General features: G+C 42.4%; 1 protein-coding gene across 1 annotated transcript in view; it reads left to right on the top strand.

Annotated features, from left to right (window-relative positions):
- Positions 1 to 24,269, top strand: part of NBAS (neuroblastoma amplified sequence) — a 578,163-nt gene that overhangs the window by 453,943 nt on the left and 99,951 nt on the right. The window contains exon 50 of the mRNA XM_018558184.1: positions 19,725 to 19,920. Coding sequence (XP_018413686.1) covers positions 19,725 to 19,920 — 196 coding nt within the window. The remainder of the gene's footprint in view (positions 1 to 19,724; positions 19,921 to 24,269) is intronic.

A 24,269-nucleotide genomic window follows, 5' to 3' on the forward strand; every position in this document is an offset into this window, starting at 1 on the left:
ATTGTAGGATATCAATTATGTAACTCAAAAGCGGTTTGTAGACCCAAAACAGAGGCAAATTACTATTGGCCTGATTTGAATAATAGCATTCCCTGTTATACAGAATTGGTAATGGTATTAGGAGCAGAAGCAGGGCAATGTGAACTTAAATAGGATGGATGATGGGAGTGGGGCACAAGCTAGCTTCTGACAGGTTAATCTGCCTCTTGATCTTTCTGTTGCATTATAGTGTTTGCTGTGTTGTTGGTGTCATTCTGATCAGAGGGTTGTTTATTTTATTAAATGGGTTATTTAAAGCACAATTTTAAGAATAATGGAAAAAATCTATGAATTTCTCTTTGTAGGCAGCAAACACTCCAGTTGTGCTAAACCACTGCAGCCAGCCTTTAAAGTGCTCCTTACTAGTGCTGTGTGGGGGCTTGATGCAAACCCAGTTTGCCCAAGACCGCACAGAACTCTGACTTACACCCCCTCTTCTGGCCCAGTCAGTTGTGGCAGGAGCAATCCCCGTCCCTTAGTGAATTGTAGATGTAGAGTGGGGAATGCCCCTGCCGCAACTGATTTGGCCAGAAGAGGGGGTTGTGTTGGTGGCAGGTTTGGGTGACCTTAGGTTGCACCACATCCCCTGCATATCACTGTTCCCTACATGTAGATAGAAAACAGAATAAATGGTCACCGGCATCCCAAGTTTGCCTGATGAAGGGACTTTTCGGTCAGGAGTGTGGTGGGACTCTCTATTTGACTACATGTGGATGGGTCTGCTTCCTGAAGCCTGTTCTGTTTAACTCCCTGCTTGCTGTATAACCAATCAGATTGAAGCTTATAAGGCAGGTGTTGTGTCCTGTAGTATAGACCAGTGTTTCGCATCTTTTTTCAGCCATGACACAATTTGAAATTGTGCAAAATCTCAAGGCACCACAGTCTGAATGTAAAAAAAAAGTAAGAAATGATGTGTGGTCCCTTCACAATCCATACCAAACCCTTATTTGAGATAGGATGGTATGGATTTTAATGCAAAAAACACACTAAAAAGTGGGCTTCCCTCCTTCAGATCAGAGTTCCCCCTGACATTAGAAGCCCTTTTCACATCAGAGTCCCCCTTTTCACATCAGAGTCCCCCTTTTCACATCAGAGTCCCCCTTTTCACATCAGAGTCCCCCTTTCCATCAGGAGCCACCTTCTCTCACACTAGGAGCTGCTCTTCACATTCGAGTCCCTCTGTGGCATCAACAGCCCTTTTCACATCAGAGGCATTATGCTATGTATGGCAGAAAGGATGGTGTAGAAGTTAGAGTAGTTATAACGTGCTTTATTATAGTACAGCTGAGGTCTAATGAAGATGACATATGTATCACCTCTGCTTAGTTCCATTAACCTATCTTCTTTAAAATGTTCCTTGCTTTTAGAATAATTAGTTCCAAACATTTATCATCATTCTTGCCGCTATTTCTTCATAGTTTGTTAGTAATGTTATTGGGAGGGAACAGAGTCTCTCCCCATTGTGTCCTTCTCCGCTTCCTTTTTAAATTGTAGAGAGTAGCTTGCAGGGCTTTGTATAATCATCCTCCAAAGAAAGAACTAGAAAGGAGAGAGATTTGTTTTCAAAAATTATTTTTCGTGAAGCTGTGTGAATAGGGAACACATAGCAAACATATGGTTGGATTTTCTCAATTTTGACTGCAAACGTGGAAATATACTTTAAGTGGGTTTCTGTACAGTTGGTGTTTATAAAGGGGGGCTTTACAAAAGGGATGATATTGGAAGTAGCCCCGGGTCTAGCGCTTTTTAAGACAATGCTAGAAATGTTTTCTATACATGAGGCAAATGAGGCGGAGTTGATGGATGTCTCGGTGCATTTGGACAGATGTTTTATCATTTAATGCAGTCTTTTGAAATATGGGAAAGCTTTGCTGAGTAATACATGAATTAAGAAAATCTGCACACAAGACACAAAGTTCGGAATACACATGTCAAGAGAAAAAAATGACTGGCTTGCATCTGCCTTTTGGTTTTGGATGTGCCATTTGTTAGATTAAATAATCTGACCTTTGTATACAGTAGTGTTGTTTCTTTTTCCTGTGGAATTAATACACTTTCTCCTAAGCAGTGAAGCTGATTTTGGCATCAGCAATGTTATACAGTGGTTTGAGAGAATTAGGATTCTAATTGACCAACATATTTTTTAGAGCCTGAGAGTTGCTTCTCTTTCCATACAAGCCAATAAGAACACAAAAGCAGCTTAAAGCAGGTTGATGCAGCTTAGAAGTAGGTCAACTGCAGCCCAGATGCATCTGTCAGTGAACTCTGAGGCGTCTCAAATTGATGGCAAATGCAGCACAATGCATCTAAAGGCATTCTGCATTTTTTCATTGACAAAAGAGTGCTAAGGGTGCTGTAGATGGGACTGTACAAATCCTGAGCAAGGCTTCTGCCTGTGAGAGCCTGTTGTATTGAAATCCGGGCTGAAAGATACAGTACTGCAAGTCCTGTAGATAGAAATAAAGCAGATTTGTAGCAACGTTTTGCTCCTCTTTAATTACTCAATTTGGTAATTGCTCACCAATGCAGTTTTTTTTACCAGTGAACATTTCCTCCCATACCCTCACAAACCTCCCGACTTTGGGCTCTGGTAGTCTACAGCATAGAAAGTGATGCCCTACCATAATGCTCCCTCACACTAACCATCTCTGTAACCCTAATACTATCCCTCCCTGTACCATTCATATTAAATCTCAAACTCGCCCTCCGTTTGACCCTTTCTTGTAACATTAACCCTCACACAAACCCTCCTTGTGATCCTAACACTATCCCACCCTGTAATCATAATATTCATTCACACACTGAGCATCCCTGTAAGGTAATCCATGCATTCTTGACCCCCATAGTAGAGTAGGCTCTGGGTTTATTTAACTATGCATCTTCAGCTGCTCCCATGCCACACACCGCATAGTTTCACTCCTTATAGTGCTCAGGACATTTTGTCGTTATATCTTCAAAAGCTGCTTCCTCTTCTAGAAGTCTGTGACCAATTGTTTCAGGGCATGCTTAAAATGGTGGCCTGGTTTTTGGGGGTGGCTATAAATGGGGTTGTGGTTTTATGGGTGTGGTTACAAGTGGGCGTGGTTAGTAGGGGGTCCCTAGAATTTTTATTTTGAAAATCTGGTAACCTTAGCCTAACCAGTCAGCTGGGATAGAAGCTCAATACAATTGTCTATGGTACAGGGAGTATGACTGGTAGATAAAATAGTACTTGCTAGTTTGTCCATATCAACATGTTTATCACACCTTTAAATAACTGGAATATGTTGTTGAGGAAAGTTTTTAGATCATGAGATTCTTTATAATGACATTGTCCTGTAAGACAATTTAAACTTTGTGATTCACAATTTTCTGCTCTGTGACTTGAAGAAGACAAAAGCACCTTTAGTAAACGAGTCACGGACAGGATTTATTTTGACTTCAACTGTATACTTGGCTTTATCCATCTATCATTTATGAAACAACTATTCAGACACATTTGTAGTGGAAACATGGTCCACTAATCCCCAGAGTTCTCAAGTGCAGCTGCTAGTCTCTGTTTCATTTCCTCGGTCTTCATCCGTCCTGCAGTAAAGTCTTATTTCCATGATGTGCTAATATCAGACGTATTTTATTTGGCTGCTCCGATCGTGCAGGCACTTTCACATTGCACAAATCATTTTGGCCTTTACCTCAGAAGCTTCTGACACCTGTGAAAAACAGCCGAAGTAGCTCTATATCTCTTCCACTAAATCCTGTATTACAGCGAAGGTTCACCTTCACTTTGCAGTAAACATTTCTCACTTATGTAAAAGTGCAAACTACAGTGTACAAACATGGGTACGCTGAGCCAGGAGAAGAGGAACATTTTTTTTTCTATTTTAAAATCACAGAACCACATTCATACCACCATAAGGTATCCATAGGCCTGTGTTTAGGATGGAATAAGAAGAGAAAGCAAAAAAACCCAATAAGGCTCATTTCACACTGTCCGATCAGGAGGGGATCTGTGTACAGCGCTATGACATCTCTTTCCGTCCAGTTTTTTCCTCCATCTTGCGATGAAGAAAAAAAACTGAAATGACCGAACCCCATGTTTGGACATGTGTCCATTTACAACACATTGCCCCCCATCCGTGCCGGATCAGGTGTGATGAAATGGAACATTGTTCCATTTGTTTTTCTGGACCTGGCCGCAGCCAGGGGCAACTCGATGTAAACGAACACCCACATAAACACACTCCAAGGGTTGGGTGCTCATTTTCATCTAGGGACTGGATTAAAAAAGATATATTTTTTAATCCAGTCTGCCTTACTGATAGGCTGGTCCCCCCAGCCTCTTCTGCCCTGGGCTACGGTAATCTAAGACCCGTTGATGCCATCACATCTAATGCAGGTCTATTCACCTGCATTAGACGTGAGGACGTTGAGGGACATTCCACAGCATAGGGAACAGTTAGGTGGTGAGTCTGCTACCCAGGTCACTACCTTTCATTTTTGTTAAATAATTTAACATTTTATGTCATGTGTTGATTTCGTTTCTATCACTCTAATATTGAGTTGCCATGTCCCCATAAAAGTGACTGGATGAAAGTGTTCATCTGACATACATTGCTGGAAACCTTTCAGCAAAGGCTTTTTTTTGGAGCCAAGATGGTAGATAAAGTCCTCGTCCTCCTGGCTTTGGCTTTCCTGGAGGAGTTTCTCATCTCAGCTTTGTGTGATCTGCTCTGGAAGAAGTCCACAATAAACAGATATCCCATTGCACACCAGACCGGGATCCCACTGTAGTATGTAGAAGGGGACTGGAATGACGTGCAGTTTGCGCTGCACAAATTCAACGGTAGAAAAGACAGTCACCCGCACACAAAGGTTCAATACGTCCTTTTATTGATGGCAGATACACATAGCATCACAAGTCCGAGCAATGTTTCAGAACCTGCCAAGGTCCCTACTTCAGGCAAATAACATAGTGACGTCACTATGTTACTTCCCTGATGAAGGGACCTCGGTAGGTTCAGAAACATTGCTCATACTTGTGATGCTACGTGTACCTGGTATCAATAAAAGGATGTATTGATGCATTGGACCTTGGTGTGCGGGTGACTAACTATTCTGCTCTGGAAGGAGACTCATGTTTTAACATCATGGTGCTTGTAGAGAAGTCAACTTTTTTCTAAATGAGGACACTTTTATGAGGCCCATTGTGGTCTTAGATTTATAAAGGTTGGTTGGATTTTGTACCTGTTTTCTCTATGTAGTAAGCTGATTTATGAGCCAATATTTAGCCTAACAAGACAGTTGCCTTCACTTCAATTTAGGTAATTTCAATAGTTCCTGGATTCATTATCATGAATGTTAGGCCACTCTACAGCCTAATATTCATGATAATGAATCCTCATTTTCTCAATTCTTCAAATGCTCATTTTGTCGACCATGGGCCAATGTTTCCTGGTGAAAGTCTGCACAGCTTTTGTTTCTTAGATATCCTACTGTGTTCAGACAAGATCCCCAATATAATCAATTTATAAATTGCACATCTTTATTTCCTTTGTAAACACTATTAGAATGTGTGCCGGAAAAACGGCATCAGCTGTTGCTGTAGAAAGTGGTCGCAGTTAGTATTTAAAAGATCTTATTTATTTCAAAGGATAACAAATAATATAACTATATACATAACTAATACATAGTTAACTTCTCAATCAGATTTCACTGTGGTGCCTTTCTTGGAACATCTAGAAAAGTTCAGCATTGAAATGTCATTGTTTAATTTAAATTGAAGTAGTTGACATTTCATGCTCACCTTTATCTATTGTCTGTGTTTTCCTCATTAAAATGGAGATTATATTGTACTTTTAGGTATTGACAAATTGCTTTACTGGCAAACAAAATCTCCCGCAGTGGGGACCTGGGGTTTGGGAGGTATGCATTTTCTATCTTGCACTTATCTCCTTGCACACTGATTTACTAGAGACACGTGCCATTCCATGGGTCGGCACCAGGAGAGCTACCGAAATGAAAACCTTTTCTTAGAATAGACCTGAAACGAAATTGGAATAGTACCGGTAACTTTAACAATTAATCTAATACCCCACATCCTTCTTGTACCTTCTAAGCAAAAAATACTTTAAGTATAAGTAGTATTAAGGTCTGATCGTTTTTTACCTTAATGAATTCTCTGCATTAGGGTAAAAATCATCCAGTTCCTTTCTGTCGTCCCCCCCACACACTTAGCACACTCGTCCCCGCCGCTGGTCGCGATGCGATCCTCCGTTCCCCGAACTTCCTGGTTGCAGGGGGAGGATCCTGATGACAGAGGAACTATAGGTTTCTTCTCCCATCAATCAAATGGAGAGCAGTGAGGAGTAGCGTGGCCTGCCACAGGGCTGTGTGTGTGTGTCTACGGACGCACACAGCCACTGCAGGCATGAACGCGCACGGGTGCCTCCTTTAGCCCATAGAGGGACCCGTGCAGGGGGAGAGGGAAGAGCGCTGAGGGGACCCATTTAAAACCGAGGAATTAAAAACTTTGAAAGAAAACCGGCAACAGCCTCAGACAAAGGTGGGTCTCCTCGTAGCAAATCTTTAAAAAGAATAATCTTTAATATTACTTTAAAATAGTATTAAACTCTCAGACTTTATTTTAATAATTAATTCAGATAAATCAAATATACATTGTCCAGCAAGAGCTGGCTCCATCTCACTCAGCTCTACTCTGAACTTCCTATCCACTATAAGATTGGGGAGATACACCTTCACTTCCTGCCAGATAGCCACATAGTGAGAGGAATTCCGTCCAAAGTGAGCAATATCTGTTGTGGTCAGCAGGGTCACAGGAACTAGTGTCCCCACTGGAAGATTTCCCATCTATTCCTGTTCTGATTACAACCCAAATTTTGGGATTTTCTTTCACTTTCAGTGGTAACGTTCACGAGGACAAATAGAGAGGGTCAGTCTACCTTAACAGGGAACCCAAACAGCAATAAAAACCTGACGGGTTCTATTTAATCTCCACTGTATCCAAAACTTAAAAAGAAGTGTTGGCTTCAGTTGCACTTTAAAGAAATTTCCCCAGACTTTCTGCTCTGGAGACAATGTTTTACCAGAAAGGAAGAGAGGGAAAATCTGCAACATGGAAACAGACAAGAATAAAAAGCTGACGGGTTCCATCCTTCCGTTATGTAACTTTAAAAAAATTCTTCTGTCTGTGCTGCTGTTAGAGAGATTTCCCCTCACTTCCTGTCCTGGGGACAACTTATTTTTTTTTACCGGGCAGGTAGTGAAGGAATCTCTCCAATGGAGTTTCCAACAACAGTAAAAACTGACAGGCGTTCTATTCGTTCCCCACTCAAAAATAAGAAAAGTTTTGGCTATGGATATACTTCAATACATGAGAATGTTCATTCTTCCTGTAAAATACAAAAGAAACCTTCCAAACATAGGCCTGTAGTTGTGGAATCTTACTACAATCAAGCATTTATAACAACTTGTAAAAGTCTTTTTTGTTGTGTACCCACGAGACATAACAGTTTGTAGCGTGTGAGCTCACAGCGATCTCTACTAGATAACCTTACATGTGCTATCTTCACATTTTCAGGTTGTTCATGATTTTTACACTTTTAGCTACCTAAATAATAAATATCATAATGAATCATTTGAACGACAAAAGAAAGAAAAAAAAAGTATTGCCGAAATCATTTAGATGGAGTACTGTACGTGTTTATATTTTTACAATGTATATTTTGTGATAAACATGGAAATCATCAACTAGTAAAATTGCCCTAGAGCAATCACACATCATTGTAGGCCCCCATTGTGGAAATATTCCATTTTGTTAATCCATGTACAGACATTTATGATCATATGATTGCAACATAAGCCAAAAGCCTTGTGCTCAATTCGTATTTTTTTAGGGTCATTTAAAGTGACACTAGACTCAGGATTTAAATTGAAAAAATACATTCAAGTACCGGAACTAATAACAAAAATTTATCTTATTTGTGTATTAACCACGTCGGGGAGGGTGTAAACAGCAATATTTCAGTGTTTGCAGATGATACCAAAATCGGGAGGGTAATTGAAACAGACCTAGATAGTATAACATTGCAGGATGACCTGGATAAAATAGGGGAGTGGGCAACTATATGGCAGATGAGGTTTAATGTCGATAAATGCAAAGTTATGCACTTTGGGACTAAAAATAAGCAAATGGGTTATACAATTATGGGTATGCCGCTAGGGAAGTCAGAAATGGAGACCATACACTGAATAATAGCTTGCAGTGCCAGGTTGCTGTAAGCAAAGCTAGTAGAGTCCTGTCCTGTATCAAGAAGGGAATGTTTTGCAGGGACAAGTTTATAATTTTGCCACTTTACACTGGTTTGGCCTCACCTGAAGTATGCGGTCTAGTTTTGGGCACCAGTACACAGAAAGCATGTCCTTGAGCTGGAAAGAGTCCAGCGGAGGGCAACCAAACTCATTAAGGGAATGGAGGACCAGAGCTATGAGACAAGGCTACTAAATTTAAATATGTTCACGCTGGAAGTAAGGAGATTAAGGGGGGGAATGATTTTCATGTACAAGATGTTCAATGGTCATAGCAACATTAGCAACAAACTCTTTACGCTTAACTCCATAACAAAGACCAGAGGCCACCACCTAAAATTGGTGGAAAAAAAATTCCAACACAAGGGGCGAAAGGGGTTCTTCTCAGTTAGAGCGGTTAGGGTCTGGAACTCGTTGCCACAAGCAGTGATTTCAGCAAATAGTGTGGAATAATTCAAGAAGCTTTTGGACGATTTCCTGAGAGACCGTAATGTACATGTACTCTTAAGAATGAGATGACACGGGGCGTGGCCGGGATGTGAAGAGGATAGCTCTGCTGCCCTTACCACAATCCATCCGACAAATCCATCCTGTCAGGGTACTTTCCTTTTGCTTGACCTGCTGGGGGTATGGTGCTGAGACTCCGCTGGAGTATGCCCTCGAAATCGGGCAAGAAATCCTCCACGCCCAGGAACAAACGCCGCAGACGGAATATGTGTCCCTGACCGGCCATCTTGCCTGAATCTCCCTCTGGTTATGGATGGGGAACTGCTGGTGGCTCAGGAGGGGCTGGCCCCATCGCCCCCCCTGGGAGTCTGGACACCAGCCAGAAATACAGACTGCTGCTATCCTGACAGCTATAGAGGCTAGTAGGGTGGCACTCACTACCAAAATAGATCACCTTGTGATCGAGTGTACCCTCATCCGCAGTGACCTGGACAAATTTAGGGGGCGCTTGTCTGAGGCTGAGCATAGAGTATCGGGCCTAGAGGACACCGTGGTGGAGCATTCCACCTCCATTACTGAACTGCAACGCATGGCGCACACATTGTCTGCGAGAGCGGATGTTGCTGAAAACAGGATGCACAGAAAGATTATCCGCATTATTGGCCTGCCAGAGGGTGCACACCCAGTACAGTTTGCGGAATCCCTATTTAGGAAGGTATTGGGAGTGGCGGAGGCCCCCGCCATGTTTGTGGTCGAAAGGGCGCATCGAGTACCTGCTGGCCGCCCTCCTCCGGGGGCTGCACCAAGACCCTTCCTGGCGAGATTACTGAACTAAATGGACAGAGACGCTGTGCTGTCTGCGGCCCGGAATTCTCCTGATTTGCACCATGAAAATACAGTAATCCGTTTGTACCCGGACTTTTCGGCAGATGTACAGAAGCGCAGACGTTCCTTCCAGGATGTCAGATGCCGCCTCAGGATTAAAGGTTTGCAATACAGTATGCTCTTCCCCAGTAAGCTGAGAGTTCAACATGAGGGAACAGTTCAGTTCTTTGACACTCCGACTGCAGCAGCGAACTGGATGGATAGGATGCGCTGGGGAGACGCAGTTGACATCCTAACATGAATGCTCTTTATTTTGGATGGCCAAAATATTGCCGGATTCCTTGTATGAGGTGAATGTTGTTCTTATACCTAAACCAGGGAAGGATCCTCTGCTTTGTTCCTCCTACCGCCCGATAGCTCTTCTAAACATGGATTTAAAAATTCTGACCAAGATTCTTGCGCAGCTCTTAGCGGGGGTTATCACATCCCTGGTAGATATTGACCAGACGGGATTTATACCAGGGAAATCTACTGATACCAACCTGCGCAGGGTCTTCACAAACCTCCAGCTTTCCCATGCGAATGTAGGGTCTAGAGCATTGGTCTCCTTTGACATTGAGAAGGCCTTTGATTCAGTGGGCTGGGAGTTGTCCTGCGGTATATGGAGGGGTATATTGGAGGGGTCTATTGAGGAGAGACTTGCCTTGTACGCGGATGATCTGATCTTGTTTCTGGCGGACGCGGGCCCCTCTCTTAGAGAGGTGCTGCAAATCCTGGAGGAGTTCTCTGTATTTTCTGGACTGAGAGTTAACTGGACCAAAATCCCATATCCTGCCGCTGGATGAGGGCACTATGGGCTCGGCTGATGGATCAATCCCCCTGCAATGGGTTTCACAGATTACGTATCTGGGAGTTAAGATCACAGCTAAAGTTGGCAACTATTCCTCGCTGAATCTGGCTCCAGTGATCGCACAGGTTAAGCGACGGTTAATAGGATGGAAGCATTTGCTCAATGATAGGTAAGCTTAATCTGCTGAAAATGAAGATTCTTCCGGTACTGTTGTACTTTTTCCGTAATTCTCCAGTTTGGGTTCCTGCGAGTTTCTTCTGCGGGGTGACTGGCTTGTTCCGGGACTTTGTGTGGGGCTCGCAGGTACCGAGACTCAGAATGTCCATTCTGCAAGCGCCTTGGAAGAGGGGGGGGCCTAGCGCTGCCTGATATGAGGAAATATTATTTAGCAGGGCAAATGGTGGTTGTGAACAGGTGGCTGACGAGAGAGGATAGTGACTCTGCGGTGGTGCTGGAGGCGGCAAGTTTGGGCTCCTATGAGGCCTTAGCGTCCCTAGTGTATAGGGGATGTGGGGCCCCGTATGACCTCACGCTCTCCATTCGGGCCACATTAAAGGCGCGGGGGCAGGTGTTGGATTCACTGGGTGGGGGGGAGCTGGCTATGTCGCCATACACCCCCTTGTGAAGAAATCCGAGACTTGCTCATTTCAGCACCATACCGGACTGTCATGTTTGGGCCAGGAAGGCATCAAAACGCTGGAAGATATATTGAGTGATGGGAACATTATGTGTTTTAAAGACCTGAGTATTACATTTGAACTGCCAAGCTCCTTCCTTTATAGATATATGCAGCTGTGCCATGCCTTTCGGGGCCAGTTTTCGCCTACCCCGAGGAGTTTCGGTGCCTCCTCACTGGAGTGCTTACTGAGGACTTAAGGGCTGCGTAAACCCTTGTCAACTTTATATAGCATGCTGTTTCTGGATACGCACAGCCCCCTGAGGAGGTGTGAGGCACAATGGCGAAGTGAGGTACTGGATCTAGATGAGGAGGAATGGAGAGAGGCCTGCGACTATCCTTTCACTCATTTAATTTCTACTAGAGATAGATTGATACAATACAAGATGTTGCACAGGGTATATTATATTATGCTGGAAATTTAGCCGGAGATGGGGCTCTGCTTATTGGGCCTCACAGAGCATAATACGACTACACATGCCACCAGCACACTGTTGGGAATTCTACTGTTTTACGCTAGGAAACTGATAGTCTTGAATTGGAAGAAGCCGACCCCGCCTTGGAGAATTGGAGAGGTTTGGTGGAGTCTGCTATTCCAATGTATAAGGCAGCATATATTCATAGAGCCTGCCCAGGAAAATTCTACAAAGTTTGGGGAAAATAGCTGGATTCCTTTTCCACTTTGGCTGATTAGTGACCTGTACGGAATGAGAACATTGTTTGTGTATAACTGAGGTGGAGAAGTTTGAATGCTGTAGGAATGAGTAATACTTGATTATTTATAGACCCTGGAGAAAATGAATTAACCTGATGGTGGTGCTCCCACATATACAGAGTCGCAGAAGGAGTTTCCCTAACCCACATATCAATGCTCTGAGCAGGAGTGCTATACGTTGGATTACTTGAATGTTATGCGGATCACACAGCTCTGGTTGTAGGGAGGGATGGGGTAGGGAGGGAGGGGACGGGAGGGTATTGATTGTAACTGTTATGTAAGATGTGCCTCTGAGTGTTGGAACTCAGGTGATGTATGTTGTACTGTTGTACCTTTAAACTTCTGTGAAACTTAAATAAAAACAATTAAAAGAAAAAAAGAATGAGATGACACAGGGACCTATACACACACACACAATAGGTTGGACTTGATGGACTTATGTATTTATTCAACCTCAAATACTATGTAACTATGTATCACTCAGCTGTAGACCCTCAAATCATCTCTGAATTGGTGCTGACACTGTCCTTCCTTCTGGAGGGTGGCTACTTTTGCTCCCCATGGTCCCTGTGTGTGTTGTAAAGTAGTCACCGCTCCAAGCTCACTCCCGTGATGGACTACAATCTCAATACAAATTAGTGAACTAAACATGAGATTGTGGATGGTACGGTGAACGGTGAACAGACAGTGATTTTTGGATGTATTCCTGAGCCCATGCAGTGATGTCCATCACAGAATCATGACTTTTTTTTTAATGCAGTGCCGCCTGAGTGCCCAAAGATCACAGGCGTTTTACTCAGCGTCCCAACTTTTTGGGAATTGGGGTAGTATCTTATTTGTGTATCACTCGGCTGTAGATCCTCAAATCTTCTCTGAATTGGTGCTGACACTGTCCTTTCTTCTGGAGGGTGGCTACTTTTGTTCTCCATGGTCCCTATGTGTTCTAAAGTAGTCACCGCCCCAAGCTCACCCTCATTGTATGTACTTGTCGATTACTTTTTTTTTTGTACAGATTCCCATGGCAACCAGGAAAATGTGTGAATGTGGATGAGGCTAAAATGTTACACCTTAAGTTGGATAGAAAGGAATTTAATATGCAGTTAATCAGTTAATTAGGGAAAAAAGTGACATTGGGTTTTAAGACATCCAAGAAAAACAGACAGAGGAGAATTTATCAAAACTGGAGCAGACAGAATCTGGAGCAGTTGCCCAAGGCAACCAATCAACTTATCTCTTCAGTTTGTTCAGTTAAGATTTGAAAATGAAGGAGAGAAGCTGATTGGTTTTCATGCACAGATTTTGTCTGCTCCAGTTTTGATAAATTCCCCTCACAGTATGTAACAGGTGCTCTTTATATGAGATTACTGTATATCAGGTGAAAAATAATTACATATTATATACTGGAGGCTTGGGTAATTAACATGTATTTTGCAATTTTCTATTTTTAACTAGATTATCAATTTTCTATATTCCTTAGTAAGATCGACACATTCTTGATAGCAAATCCCTACTGTATGCCCTGCTGTAAATACTAGAGCATATTGTGTTTACTGTAATAGTATATTATTTCACATGGTGCATCGTTTTTCACTCATATCCAGATGGCGGTTTGGGTCCCCAACCAGCCATGTTTCTGTAGCGTTAAACTTTGTCGTCTTCCTGTCACAGCAGGAATGATTTTTTTTATGGACTAAATTCACCGGGGACAGTATCAGCATCTTGTCTGGAGAGAACTGGTTGAGCAGTAATTAATTATAGAATTAGTTTTTTTTTATTGTTTTTTTCTAGTTGAAGCTGATGTTAACATTTTCACAAAAATAATCTGCATTTTTTCCATATTATGGTAGACTTTTTCCTGCAAGTGGTAAAACTGTTTGTTAACTAAGAATTTAACAGAGTGGACTTTCTGTGATTTGAAACACCTCCCGCTACTCTAACTAACCCTCTTAGCTCAGAAAACTTAAAGTGACACTAAACTCAGGAGTTAAATCGTACAAATGTATTCAAGTACCTTAATTGTTAACTGAAATTTATTTTATTTGTGTATCACTCGGCTGTAGATACTCAAATCATCTCTGAATTGGTGCTGACACTGTCCTTCCTTCTGGAGGGGGGCTACTTTTGTCCCCCATGGTCCCTGTGTGTGTTGTAAAGTAGTCACCGCTCCAAGCTCGCTCCTGTGATGGACTACAATCTTAGGTTTAGTTTACTAATTTGTAGGGATGCACAGATACTTTTCGAGTACCAATGCCGATACTTGGCATTTTCATGAGAACTACCAGGGTTGCAGCGGTTGCAGCTGGGACCTGGCTCTGGCGCTCTACCACTGTCCTGAAATCATTAGTCGATATTGTTTTAGAAAAACTGTCACATGACAATAAACAAAAATGTACTTGTACTTGTAAGCACTTGGGCAAGTACCAGTACTTGTACTCGCAAAACCGGTATCGGTGCATCACTTATTTATATTTATAAAAACAAAATCATACATTAAAACAGAGATGTACAAATCCCAGGAGCTCCGTGTGCTCCTTACAAATGACAGCTGCCTCCTAACTTTTGAATTTTTCTCTAGTCTTGTCTTGGAGCTCGAAAAGTATTGGTATGTGTACTTGTACCGAGTACTGTACTTGGTATCGGTGCAACCCTACTAATTTGTATTGAGATTGTAGTCCATCACAGGAGTGAGCTTGGAGCAGTGACTACTTTACAACAAACACAGGGACCACGGGGAACCTTTTCTCAAGGTAACATAATGACAATTTGTACAAATGCATACCATCCTAATATAGACACTAGTACATACCACGCCCTCTGATATCATTATAATGCTGCAATCCCACCCAAAAAAGTGAAACAATTTGCAGTATTTCCTATACAGTGCAGACCCATGGTTCTGGTGTGTGTATACCTAATGGCCACATACTGTCATTTGCATTCTGCATCTGGTTGCTCTGCTCACAGGGGCACTTATAGACCAGTACTACTAACGTGTTGTGATAGTGTGTAAGAGATATCATGACTACTGAGGTGTTTCTGCTGCTAAGCTAGGAACCCGCATTAGATCAGTAGTTCTCAACCTGTGTAACCTCAGGACCCACATTTGTCCTTGGTCATTAAGTCGTGACCCAAGTCGCACTGCACTGGAACGCATGGCATTGCGGTACCATGCGTTCCGGTGTGGGCAATCAAACTGTGGGTGGGAGGTGCGTTTTGGGGTGCCAGTCAAATGAATAGCAATGCAACGCACCTCCAGCGCCAGAATGCGCTGTAGGTGCGATTGCATGGTGAGTTAATTGTACGGGACTGTGCGATTAGCGCACTGTACCAGTGTGAACGGGCCCTCAAAAACACTGCCATACATACACAACCAGACACACAATCCAAAAACTTTTTCATTTTTTTTCTTTTTTTAAGATCCACCTGGTCTCCCTACCTTACAAGAACCGGTGTGGATCCTCAGCCTGGGGTCTGTGTTGCTGATGTGTTGCTGATGTGCTGTGATAGAGCTCCCTACATATGTGCATTGCTGGTACAGCTCCCTTGTGCGCCCTGTAGAGGTGTCGGGAACCAGAATGTGATGTCACTCAGGTCCAAGAACCTCTACAGGACACGTGAGGGAGCTGTAAGCAATGTATGTATGAATGGAGCTCCCTCGCAGCTATACCCCCAGCCCACCTTAAGCTGACACTCGGCACCGGGCAGCATATTTTGAATGGCTGCTTGGTGTGAGAACAGACAGTGCTGCACCAGGGGGAGGCTGAGGAGCCTCTCCCCTAGAAAAGAGGAAGGCATGCGGTGGCCCACTGAACATGAGGTCGCGACCCACTTTTGGGTCACGACCCACCAGTTGAGAACCAAGGGTTTAGATGTTACAGAAGGATGGTGTCCTTTGCATCTGTGACTGAGGTGTGTCTCTGTACTGAAAGCTGGGTCTCCAGAAGAGACTGGTCTGCCCTAGCTTTCTACTGATGGTCATAGCTGATGTCTTTCAGGTCTCTTTTTTGGATATCTTATAGTGCTGCAACATTGGTGATCAGTAATAAGAAAACTAAGATGTGTTTTGAATATCTTGTTTAGTACCAGGTGTGGGTGTCAGGGTTTTCTTGTCTGACTGCTCTTCTTGGTTGAAATCCTCAAGTTGTATACATTGAAAAAGGGACCTAAAATACTTCAACCACACGAGGGTGATCTTACAGTTGTTTAAATGTTAAAGAAGGATGGTGTCCTTTGCATCTGCGACTGAAGAGTGTGTTTGTTCTGAAAGCCGGGTCTCCATCTAGAGATCAAAGTCTTGATCAACATAGATGACTGCCCAACACACTGCAAGTCCATGCTACTGGTGCACAGAGACCTCTTCCTGCCAGGAAAGGAAACCAATCAAGACATTAGTATATTTTTAAGCATCAGGCTCTTTCTCTGGCTTCAGTACTTACTGAGTCATTGACCAGGACGGAGATTTTAGATCAGCAGTTGAGGATTTACTTGCTGCTTCCTTGTTCCAGGCTAATCTAATTTGCACCACGCTTTGAAAGCAGAGTGTTTGAATGAGAGACAGGCAGCTAGTATTTCCAGAGGTGAGCATTGGCAGCCCATGGATTTATCTCATCATTTGTGTCCTTTAATTAGAACCACCTGTCAGCCTTTTTAATCTTTTATAACCAAAAGGCCCACCTTAGACCAAGCACCACACGTGACCTGCTTTATTTTTTATTAAAGGTATTTTTTAGATCACTGTCAGATTATTTTACACTTTTACATACTATCCATTTACATCAGTCCCGCCCTCGGGGATCTTACAACCTAAGGTCCCTACCTGCCGATTTAGACAGGAGCCAATTAACCTACCAGCATGTCTCTGGAGTGTGATTGTAAACCGGAGTACCCGGAGGAAACCCACACAAGCACAGGGAGAACATGCAGATAGTGCCCTGACCGGGATTCAAACCGGGGACCCCCAGTGTCTTAGCAAATCAGGAGTGCTAACCACAAAGCCACTCTGCTGTTGTCAGAGCACAATGTAAACCAGACAGGCATAAGGTGCTAATTAAAAATATTTTATTAAGAAAAGTGTCCAAAGAAAAAAGCAAAAATCATAAACAGGAACAAGCCAAGGTCAGGAGCCGGAGTGGGTAGTCGTATAAGCCAGGTCAGGAACATGGAGATTAGCATCGTCAGGAACAAGCCAGGAGCAGGAAGCAGAGGAGAAAGTCAGCCAGGAACAGGTCATGCACGGAATCAGAATGTACAGAGCAACAGGAATGCACTACCAGGTAAAACCATGCAAGGGCAAGGTCAGACTGGACTGAGCGGTTTTTATAGTGAGTCGGGTGACATCACTCAGAGACAGGAAACGCCCATCTGGCTCTCTCAGATGATGCTCTCCTATCTGACCATAAGAGGAAGCCTGGGAGTAGTGAGCAATGTTACACAGTCTGCTCAGACAAAGGAGGAATCACATGTGGGTGGAATGGCAGCCAAGCCAGAATGCTGCAAACTAATAAGTCAAGGTGGAGCCCTGACAGCTGCCCCCTTTGCCTTTATCAAATATAATAATTTTCTAAGGGTCCTCCCTCTGATGGGGGTATCACTTTTACTTGGCATATCTAACTTATGGGCATATGTCTGCTTCACATGCCATCATTTGAGAAGTGCTCACATATTGACCACAAAGGTGTTCACTCAGTCATGGATGTGACCAGTCTACACTGTTGTCTGTGACCCCAGCACAAAGATCTCTCCCACAATCAGTCTTGTCATTACAGTCGAGGCTCTGCTGTCATCCAAATTCCTCGTCCCATCTCTGGAGCGCTCTCTTAAAAATGTAAAAGTAAGAATAGAGTTCCATGTTATAATATTTTCAGTGTAGGTATGCTTCAGCTGTTGTTTGGTGAAGGGGAATGGCCTAGCTTGTAGCAAAACCACTTGATGCGTTTGGGGTCTGCAGTTATTCGGTGTGTTCTCTTGCAACGTCTCATATTTCTGCGGGGGTGTTTTACATTCATTCAGCAGAAAGCAGTGCCTGCAGATCGAAGGAACATGAGGTATGTATTATGCAGTGACAGTGACAATCGTGTTACTATTTAGTGGATTAGTGTAATATTATCAGAAGAATTATGGAGCGGTTTATAGGTGCCGAGATTCAAATCTCATTAGTCTTTGTGAAAGGTCACTATTCTGGCCATATAATGGGTAAGAATAACCTGGTTTCGTTGGAAGGGCATCATGAATTAATGATGACTGGAAGATCTATTACCGCTTGAGTGCTTTTATTTCCCCATATGTCACATTATGTTAAATATAGGGATATTACTTTGTGGCTGTTCTGTCTGCAGGCTAGGTAAATGTATCATCCTGTAAGATTAAATCGAATTATGATAATATGGCATTTGAATAACATTCTTGTTTGCCATGTGTCCTCCCAGAGCGCACCTAGGCAAGTCTAATACCCAGTCTGTCTGTTTTGGACATGGCCAATGTGCTGCTAGCACTATGCAGCATCAAGTGATCTATAGTTACAATGGGAACAGCAGACTTGCTGAGTCGAGGAAAACTTTAATAGTTTAAACTGGACCAAGGATGCAGGATTTAATAAAAAATAAATACAAATTGAGGAACTCTAGATAGATATAGATACCCAAAATCTGCCTTTATTTCCAAGACCCTTACTGAAATTGGAAATGAGGCATGCAGTGGGAGTGCCTGAATTGAGATATATGTGTTCATTTAAAAAAATGTAACTATTGCACGGCACTAGCACTCCTATACTATACTCATACATGCATAATATTGATTATGGGTTGCAGGAGTACCGGTGCCTTGAGGTTACAAATTCACGTATCTGCTGCCCAAAGCTGAGGATAGGTTTTTACCTTCCAATATGGGGGGGGGGGGGGAGTTTACCTCTACGAAGAATTTGATTTTGTTTAATGGTTTTTTGTTTTAAAAAGATACAAAAGGCTTGGTGGTTGAGTCATAGTTAATTTCCTCTTACATACTAAAAACCGTCTGGAACATATTTTTATGTGGCACACTGAAATAAAAAAAAAAATAGTGACAGATAACAAACTAGCTACTCTGCATATATATGTAACTGTATTTGAGTACAGTTCTACTTTAAAGAATGCAAAATGATGATTCAGTACGAGATGAATATTACTAATGGGCTGGAAACCTCACTAGTTTGTATTGATTTTTTGGCATTCCGGTGAGGAGATATTGCCTTTGTAGACCCTAGTCCACCTCATCACTGAGATTATTGGTTTGGTGTCATACTCTTGTTGGATTTTAGAGAAAGTAAATTGTTCGGGGATCCCAAAAGCAGTACAGGAAGCTGTTGTTTTATTCCATTAAATAATAGCCACATAAAACACATCAGTTTTGGGTGGACTCATCCTTTATTTAGAATACGTGTATAGGAGTGTCACCAGTGTTGGCCTCCTGTCTGATTCCAGAACTGCATAACTTTAAAGATGATCAGGTGACCCATCAGGTAAAAGAAGATGCATGCACCTTGGGGCAAACATTTCATTGTTACAGCCTGGATGGATTTCCACCTGAGGAGAATTTTTTCTCGTTTCCTCCAGAGAATCTTATAGTCACTGAAGTGGAACATCTGTCATACAATGTATAGATTGTATACACAGAGCATTCTGTGCAAGCTTTCAACTCAGAGCTTAGAATGTAATCCTTGGGTACCGGGCTGATTACTTCAGTAATTTTTTTAAAAAGAGGGACTTTTACTAATTAAGGGCTCTGCGTTTGCAATGCTATTTGGAAGATAGAAGCTATTCTCTTTACTGCAAAGTTTTATATTGAATTGTCAGTATGTACATTTTAAAAACCCATTTCCCATCTTATATTTGTAGGGAAAGGCTGGTTTCCTCTGATGACCTCTTGGAGTGGTTACGGCCGTTCTGCGGTGATGATTCTTTGCCGGTGAAGCCCAGGATAGACGTGCTGCAGATCCTTGAGAAGGCCTTTAACCTCAGCGATGAGGACAGCAAGCTGCTTCTGTTTTTCAGAACTCAGACTGTTTTGAAGGCATCATGGGCTGATAAAAAGGTAATCTTATGTTTTCATTAAACAGATTATAAAGCTGGGCACAGGTTACAGTCTTACTGTACAGTCTTAAAGAGATTGCCGCTATGTTATATAAGCCATTTATATTACATAGTTATGGTAAATGTTAAATAGATTTCTCAAAACGTAAAAGGCTTACCAATCAATTTGTAACCATTCAAGCAGTTCTTATACTACATGGTTGGAGATCTGTGTTATAAAAAAAATGCAGCAAAACCTTTTTTTTCCTGTTTGCTAAGTTGCATTGCAGCTCAGTTATTTTGAATGGCCTGCCTAACGCAACAAGCTGCAAAATGCTACAGTGTGCAAAAACCTGTGTGGTGCAGCTCAGTATGATGAGATGTGTGCAAGCCCCTAGACCAGGGGTAAGCAAACTCCATCCCTCCATGTGGTGAAACTTCAAATGCCATCATGCATCTGCTTCTGGGAGTTATGCCTGTGGCTGTCAGAGTCTTGCAATGCATCATGGGATTTGCACCACAGCTGGAGTTTGCCTACCCCAGACCTAGACATTGAACATCTTTGATTTTGATGCATCAGGACTCTCTTTAGCTAAATGAAACTGACATTTCAGTTGGGCTTTAAAGGAGAATTATGGGATGAGTGAAATACACTCATCCCAATTGTTAGAGCCGACCTGTGACACTGAATCTTTCACACATCCGCTCTATTGATCAAGAAGGGAGCGATCACATACCGCTGATCGCTCAGTTCACGATCTTCTCCCTTGAGAGAGTGGTCACTCTCAGTCAACACTCCCCGCAGGGTTCACCCCTCCGCTTTCCGTTCCTCCAGTGTTGACTGGTGGGATGGATGGGGAGGAGGCAGGCACAGCTGGCTCTGCCTCGTGAGATGCAGAGCCAGCTGTCAATTAGGATAATCTTAGTAGGTCACCGGCATACACAAAGATAAGTTTCCGATATCAATATCTCTTTGATATGTTTATTGAAGAATGTTACATCATGTCATTAGAAGCTAACTTTTCGGGACCTCACAGGGACCCTTCATCAGAGCGACATAGTCAAACTATTGATATCAGAACTTATCTTTGTGTGCGCCGTTGACCTACTGAGATTACCCTGAGTTCTGCACGGCGCCATCCGGGTGATCACCATGAGCACCACCAATATTGTAAGGTTGTAGACCGTAAGGAGTGCAGGTGGTTCTTGGAAACCAGTTGTCAATCAGGCAGCAGGTTGGATTATACAAAAAAAAAATATTTTTGGAGGTCAATGGACCAAACACGAGGTAAGTTTCCAGCATTCCAATTATTAGAATACTGTATTCTTATTAATAAAGTGTTCAAAGAAAAACTCTTGGGCTTTGTAAGACACTACTGTTGTACGTACTGAGGAGTTAAGAGGCTAGAGTTGTCAGAATGTGGTCAGGCAGTTGACAGGGAAGCAACTGACAGACTTTGGAAGCCACTAAGCTTCAGACTTAAGTAAAAGTTAAAGGGTATCTATGGTCAAAAAATAAAAATAAACCTTTATTTCTATACTGAATTTCCATACGTTCTATCACACTCCTAATAACCATAGCCATCTAGAAGTTTGTAAACTTATTATAGATGTCTCATAGGATGTACTGTACTTCCTCAATGCACTGACACCATTTCACAATGTAATGACACAACTTACAGAGTCTGCCTTCTGAACTACAACTTAACGTCTGAACAATGTAACATTATTATTGCTTGCTGGAAGCAATGCATAATGGGATATGTAGTCTTGAGAAATGGAGATTACATTACATCAAGCAGCAGGGAAAGAGATGCAAAGCACACTGGGAATTCAGGAAGTGGATGGAAGTGATGGGCAATGGAAGGCAGCAATCACTACATAAAAGGGATTTTTCAATTAAGCATTGATTACATTATCAACAACATCTGTAGTATGTATTCCTATTACAATGCTGATGTTATAACAGGGGAGTATATGCTCAGACTTTACTACTCCGTAAAGGGGCATCTCGTATAAACCTTTCCTAGGTAGTCCTGTACAATTATAATAAAGACTGAATATTGAAATGTACACTTATTCAAGAATGAATATTCAAGTTCTCACATAACCCCAAATTCTTTCATATTCAGCAGCGTGACTCATTTTTTGTTGGTCGTGCTAATACGCAAAAACACAGAGCAAACTTACAAATTTCACTTATTCCGGAGCTGAACCTGAGTTGTGCAAAGCATGGGCTCTAACGGTTATACTGCCATTATCTGTATGTATTGCTTTAACACCGTATGTTTTGATTCCGAGAAATAAATGTAATTATGTGAAATGGATTCTGGACGACTTATTTTTTGACTTTTCAAAGAACATCGCTGCCATAAAACTTAAAATAACAGCAGATAATAAATATTATTATTGAACCTACGACTTATATTTTGTTGCTCTACTTTCTCTCGGAATGTTCTTAGTAATTATTGGCCTATTTCAGTTGCATATCTCTCTTTGGTCTATAATCAGCAATCGAAAGGGACAATTTTGCTTTTTAGTCTTTGGATAGACCGTTCACGCTGTTCTGAAAAGTTCCCTGTGTTTATTAAACGGAGAAGAAAATTATTTCAAGCGGAACTTTTCTTTGCGCCAGGGCCTTTTGGCGTGCGAGATATAAAAATAGTTTGAAATATATACAGTTTTGGTTTATTGCCTTTCCGTGTTCCACTTCTATTACATTCTGAGTTCAGCTAGAACCGCAGAGAATATATTTAACATTCTGTCCCATTAGACTAGCAGAACCTACATCTTTGCCGTTATTTTATATCGGCAAATATCGTTATTTTACCATCAATAAGGTAATTTGTTTTTATCTGGCAAGGCTGATCATGTGAAAATACAGTTAACCACAGAGTGACCTTGTCAGGGAAGGTGGATCAGATGCTATAAAGTTGTGTGGAGTAAAACAGTTTATTGCAAATTTGTAAATATGGATTTGATCATTTTAGACTGACCGAAGGTTTCTGAGGTCATGTGGTGTTTACCTGCTTGCTCTTAAAGTTTTGAAGAATATTCTTTTTTTTTTAAGTTGGCGCTAGTTATTTTTGTTGCAATATGACTGCAACACCATAGTGGCTTTTAAATAAAGTGGATAAAGGCCACCTAAAGTGATAATGTTTTTTAGCTATTTCAGATGCTGATTTTATCACTTACAATGGACGCTGCTCCTTGATGTTTAAAAGTTTTACAGGGTTATTCAAAAAAGGGTGAAGAGTTTGCAAAAGGCAGGAGAAGTGAACAATCTAAGACAACATAGCTGAATTAGAGAATTTTTCCAAATCAGCTATGTTGTCCTAGATTGTTCACTTCTCCTGCCTTCTCCAAACTCTACACCCTTTTGTGAATAGACCTGATAGTTTCCTGCAGAATCAACTGGTCCCCTGAGCACTGGCCCTGATATCCTGTTTATCCTGTTTCATATAAAACTAGTAAGAGGAGAATTATGGGTTGAGTAAAAAAACACTCATCCCCATAATTCAAACCGACATGTGACACTGAAGCTCTTACAGGTCAGCTCTTTTGATCGGCAAGTCAGCGAAAACACACTGCCGTTGCTGACTCCCGATCCTCTCCCTGCAAAGATTGGTGACTGTCACTCACCATCCCCACAGGGATTTCCCAGCTCCCCTCTCTGATCCTCCAGCACTGACTGGAGGAACGGACGGGGTAGGGGGCAGTCACAGCTGGATCTGACTCTAGAGAGGCTTAGCCAGCTGTCAATCAGCCAATAGGGTGGATCTCGACAGCATCATCATGATCCATCCTGGCTGCGGCGCTCTCAGCATATAGCGGGCAATAGCCCACTATGTACTGAGTTTTGGGTCACTGGAGGACACATTATATGTCCTTCCATGACCCTGAAGAGCACTATGGGCAAAACAGGTTGCCCCTTAGTTCTCCTTTAACCTCTTGCCGTCCGCCCGTAGTAAAAAAACGGACGGACGGCACTGCAGCATCTGCGGGTTGCCGTCTCCAGACGGCAAAGAATTAGGTTTGGTATCATCGACCTGATTTTCTTCATGGCAGTTACATACCTACAGGAGGGGAAAGTCCAGGCACGACCTGCTCATTGTGCTGCTGTTGATTATGGATTTGCTTATTAGCACTGATTACTATTAGATAGGTTAACATTGTATAGTTTAGTGTCCATTGTCGTGGGATCCTCATACATACTATGGGGGTGATACTGGGGGAAGCATCTCATAAAGCACTATCGCCACTAATTAGTTACTTACTAAGGTCGAAAAAATTCCATTAAATACCTCCAGGCCGGCCGTAGTAAAAAAACGGCCGGCCAGGAGCTCTCACGATCTGAGCGGGCGTCTCTAG

This window comes from Nanorana parkeri, unplaced genomic scaffold, assembly GCF_000935625.1.
Source record: "Nanorana parkeri isolate BGI_ZX_2015 unplaced genomic scaffold, ASM93562v1 scaffold324, whole genome shotgun sequence".
Classification (NCBI taxonomy): domain Eukaryota; kingdom Metazoa; phylum Chordata; class Amphibia; order Anura; family Dicroglossidae; genus Nanorana; species Nanorana parkeri.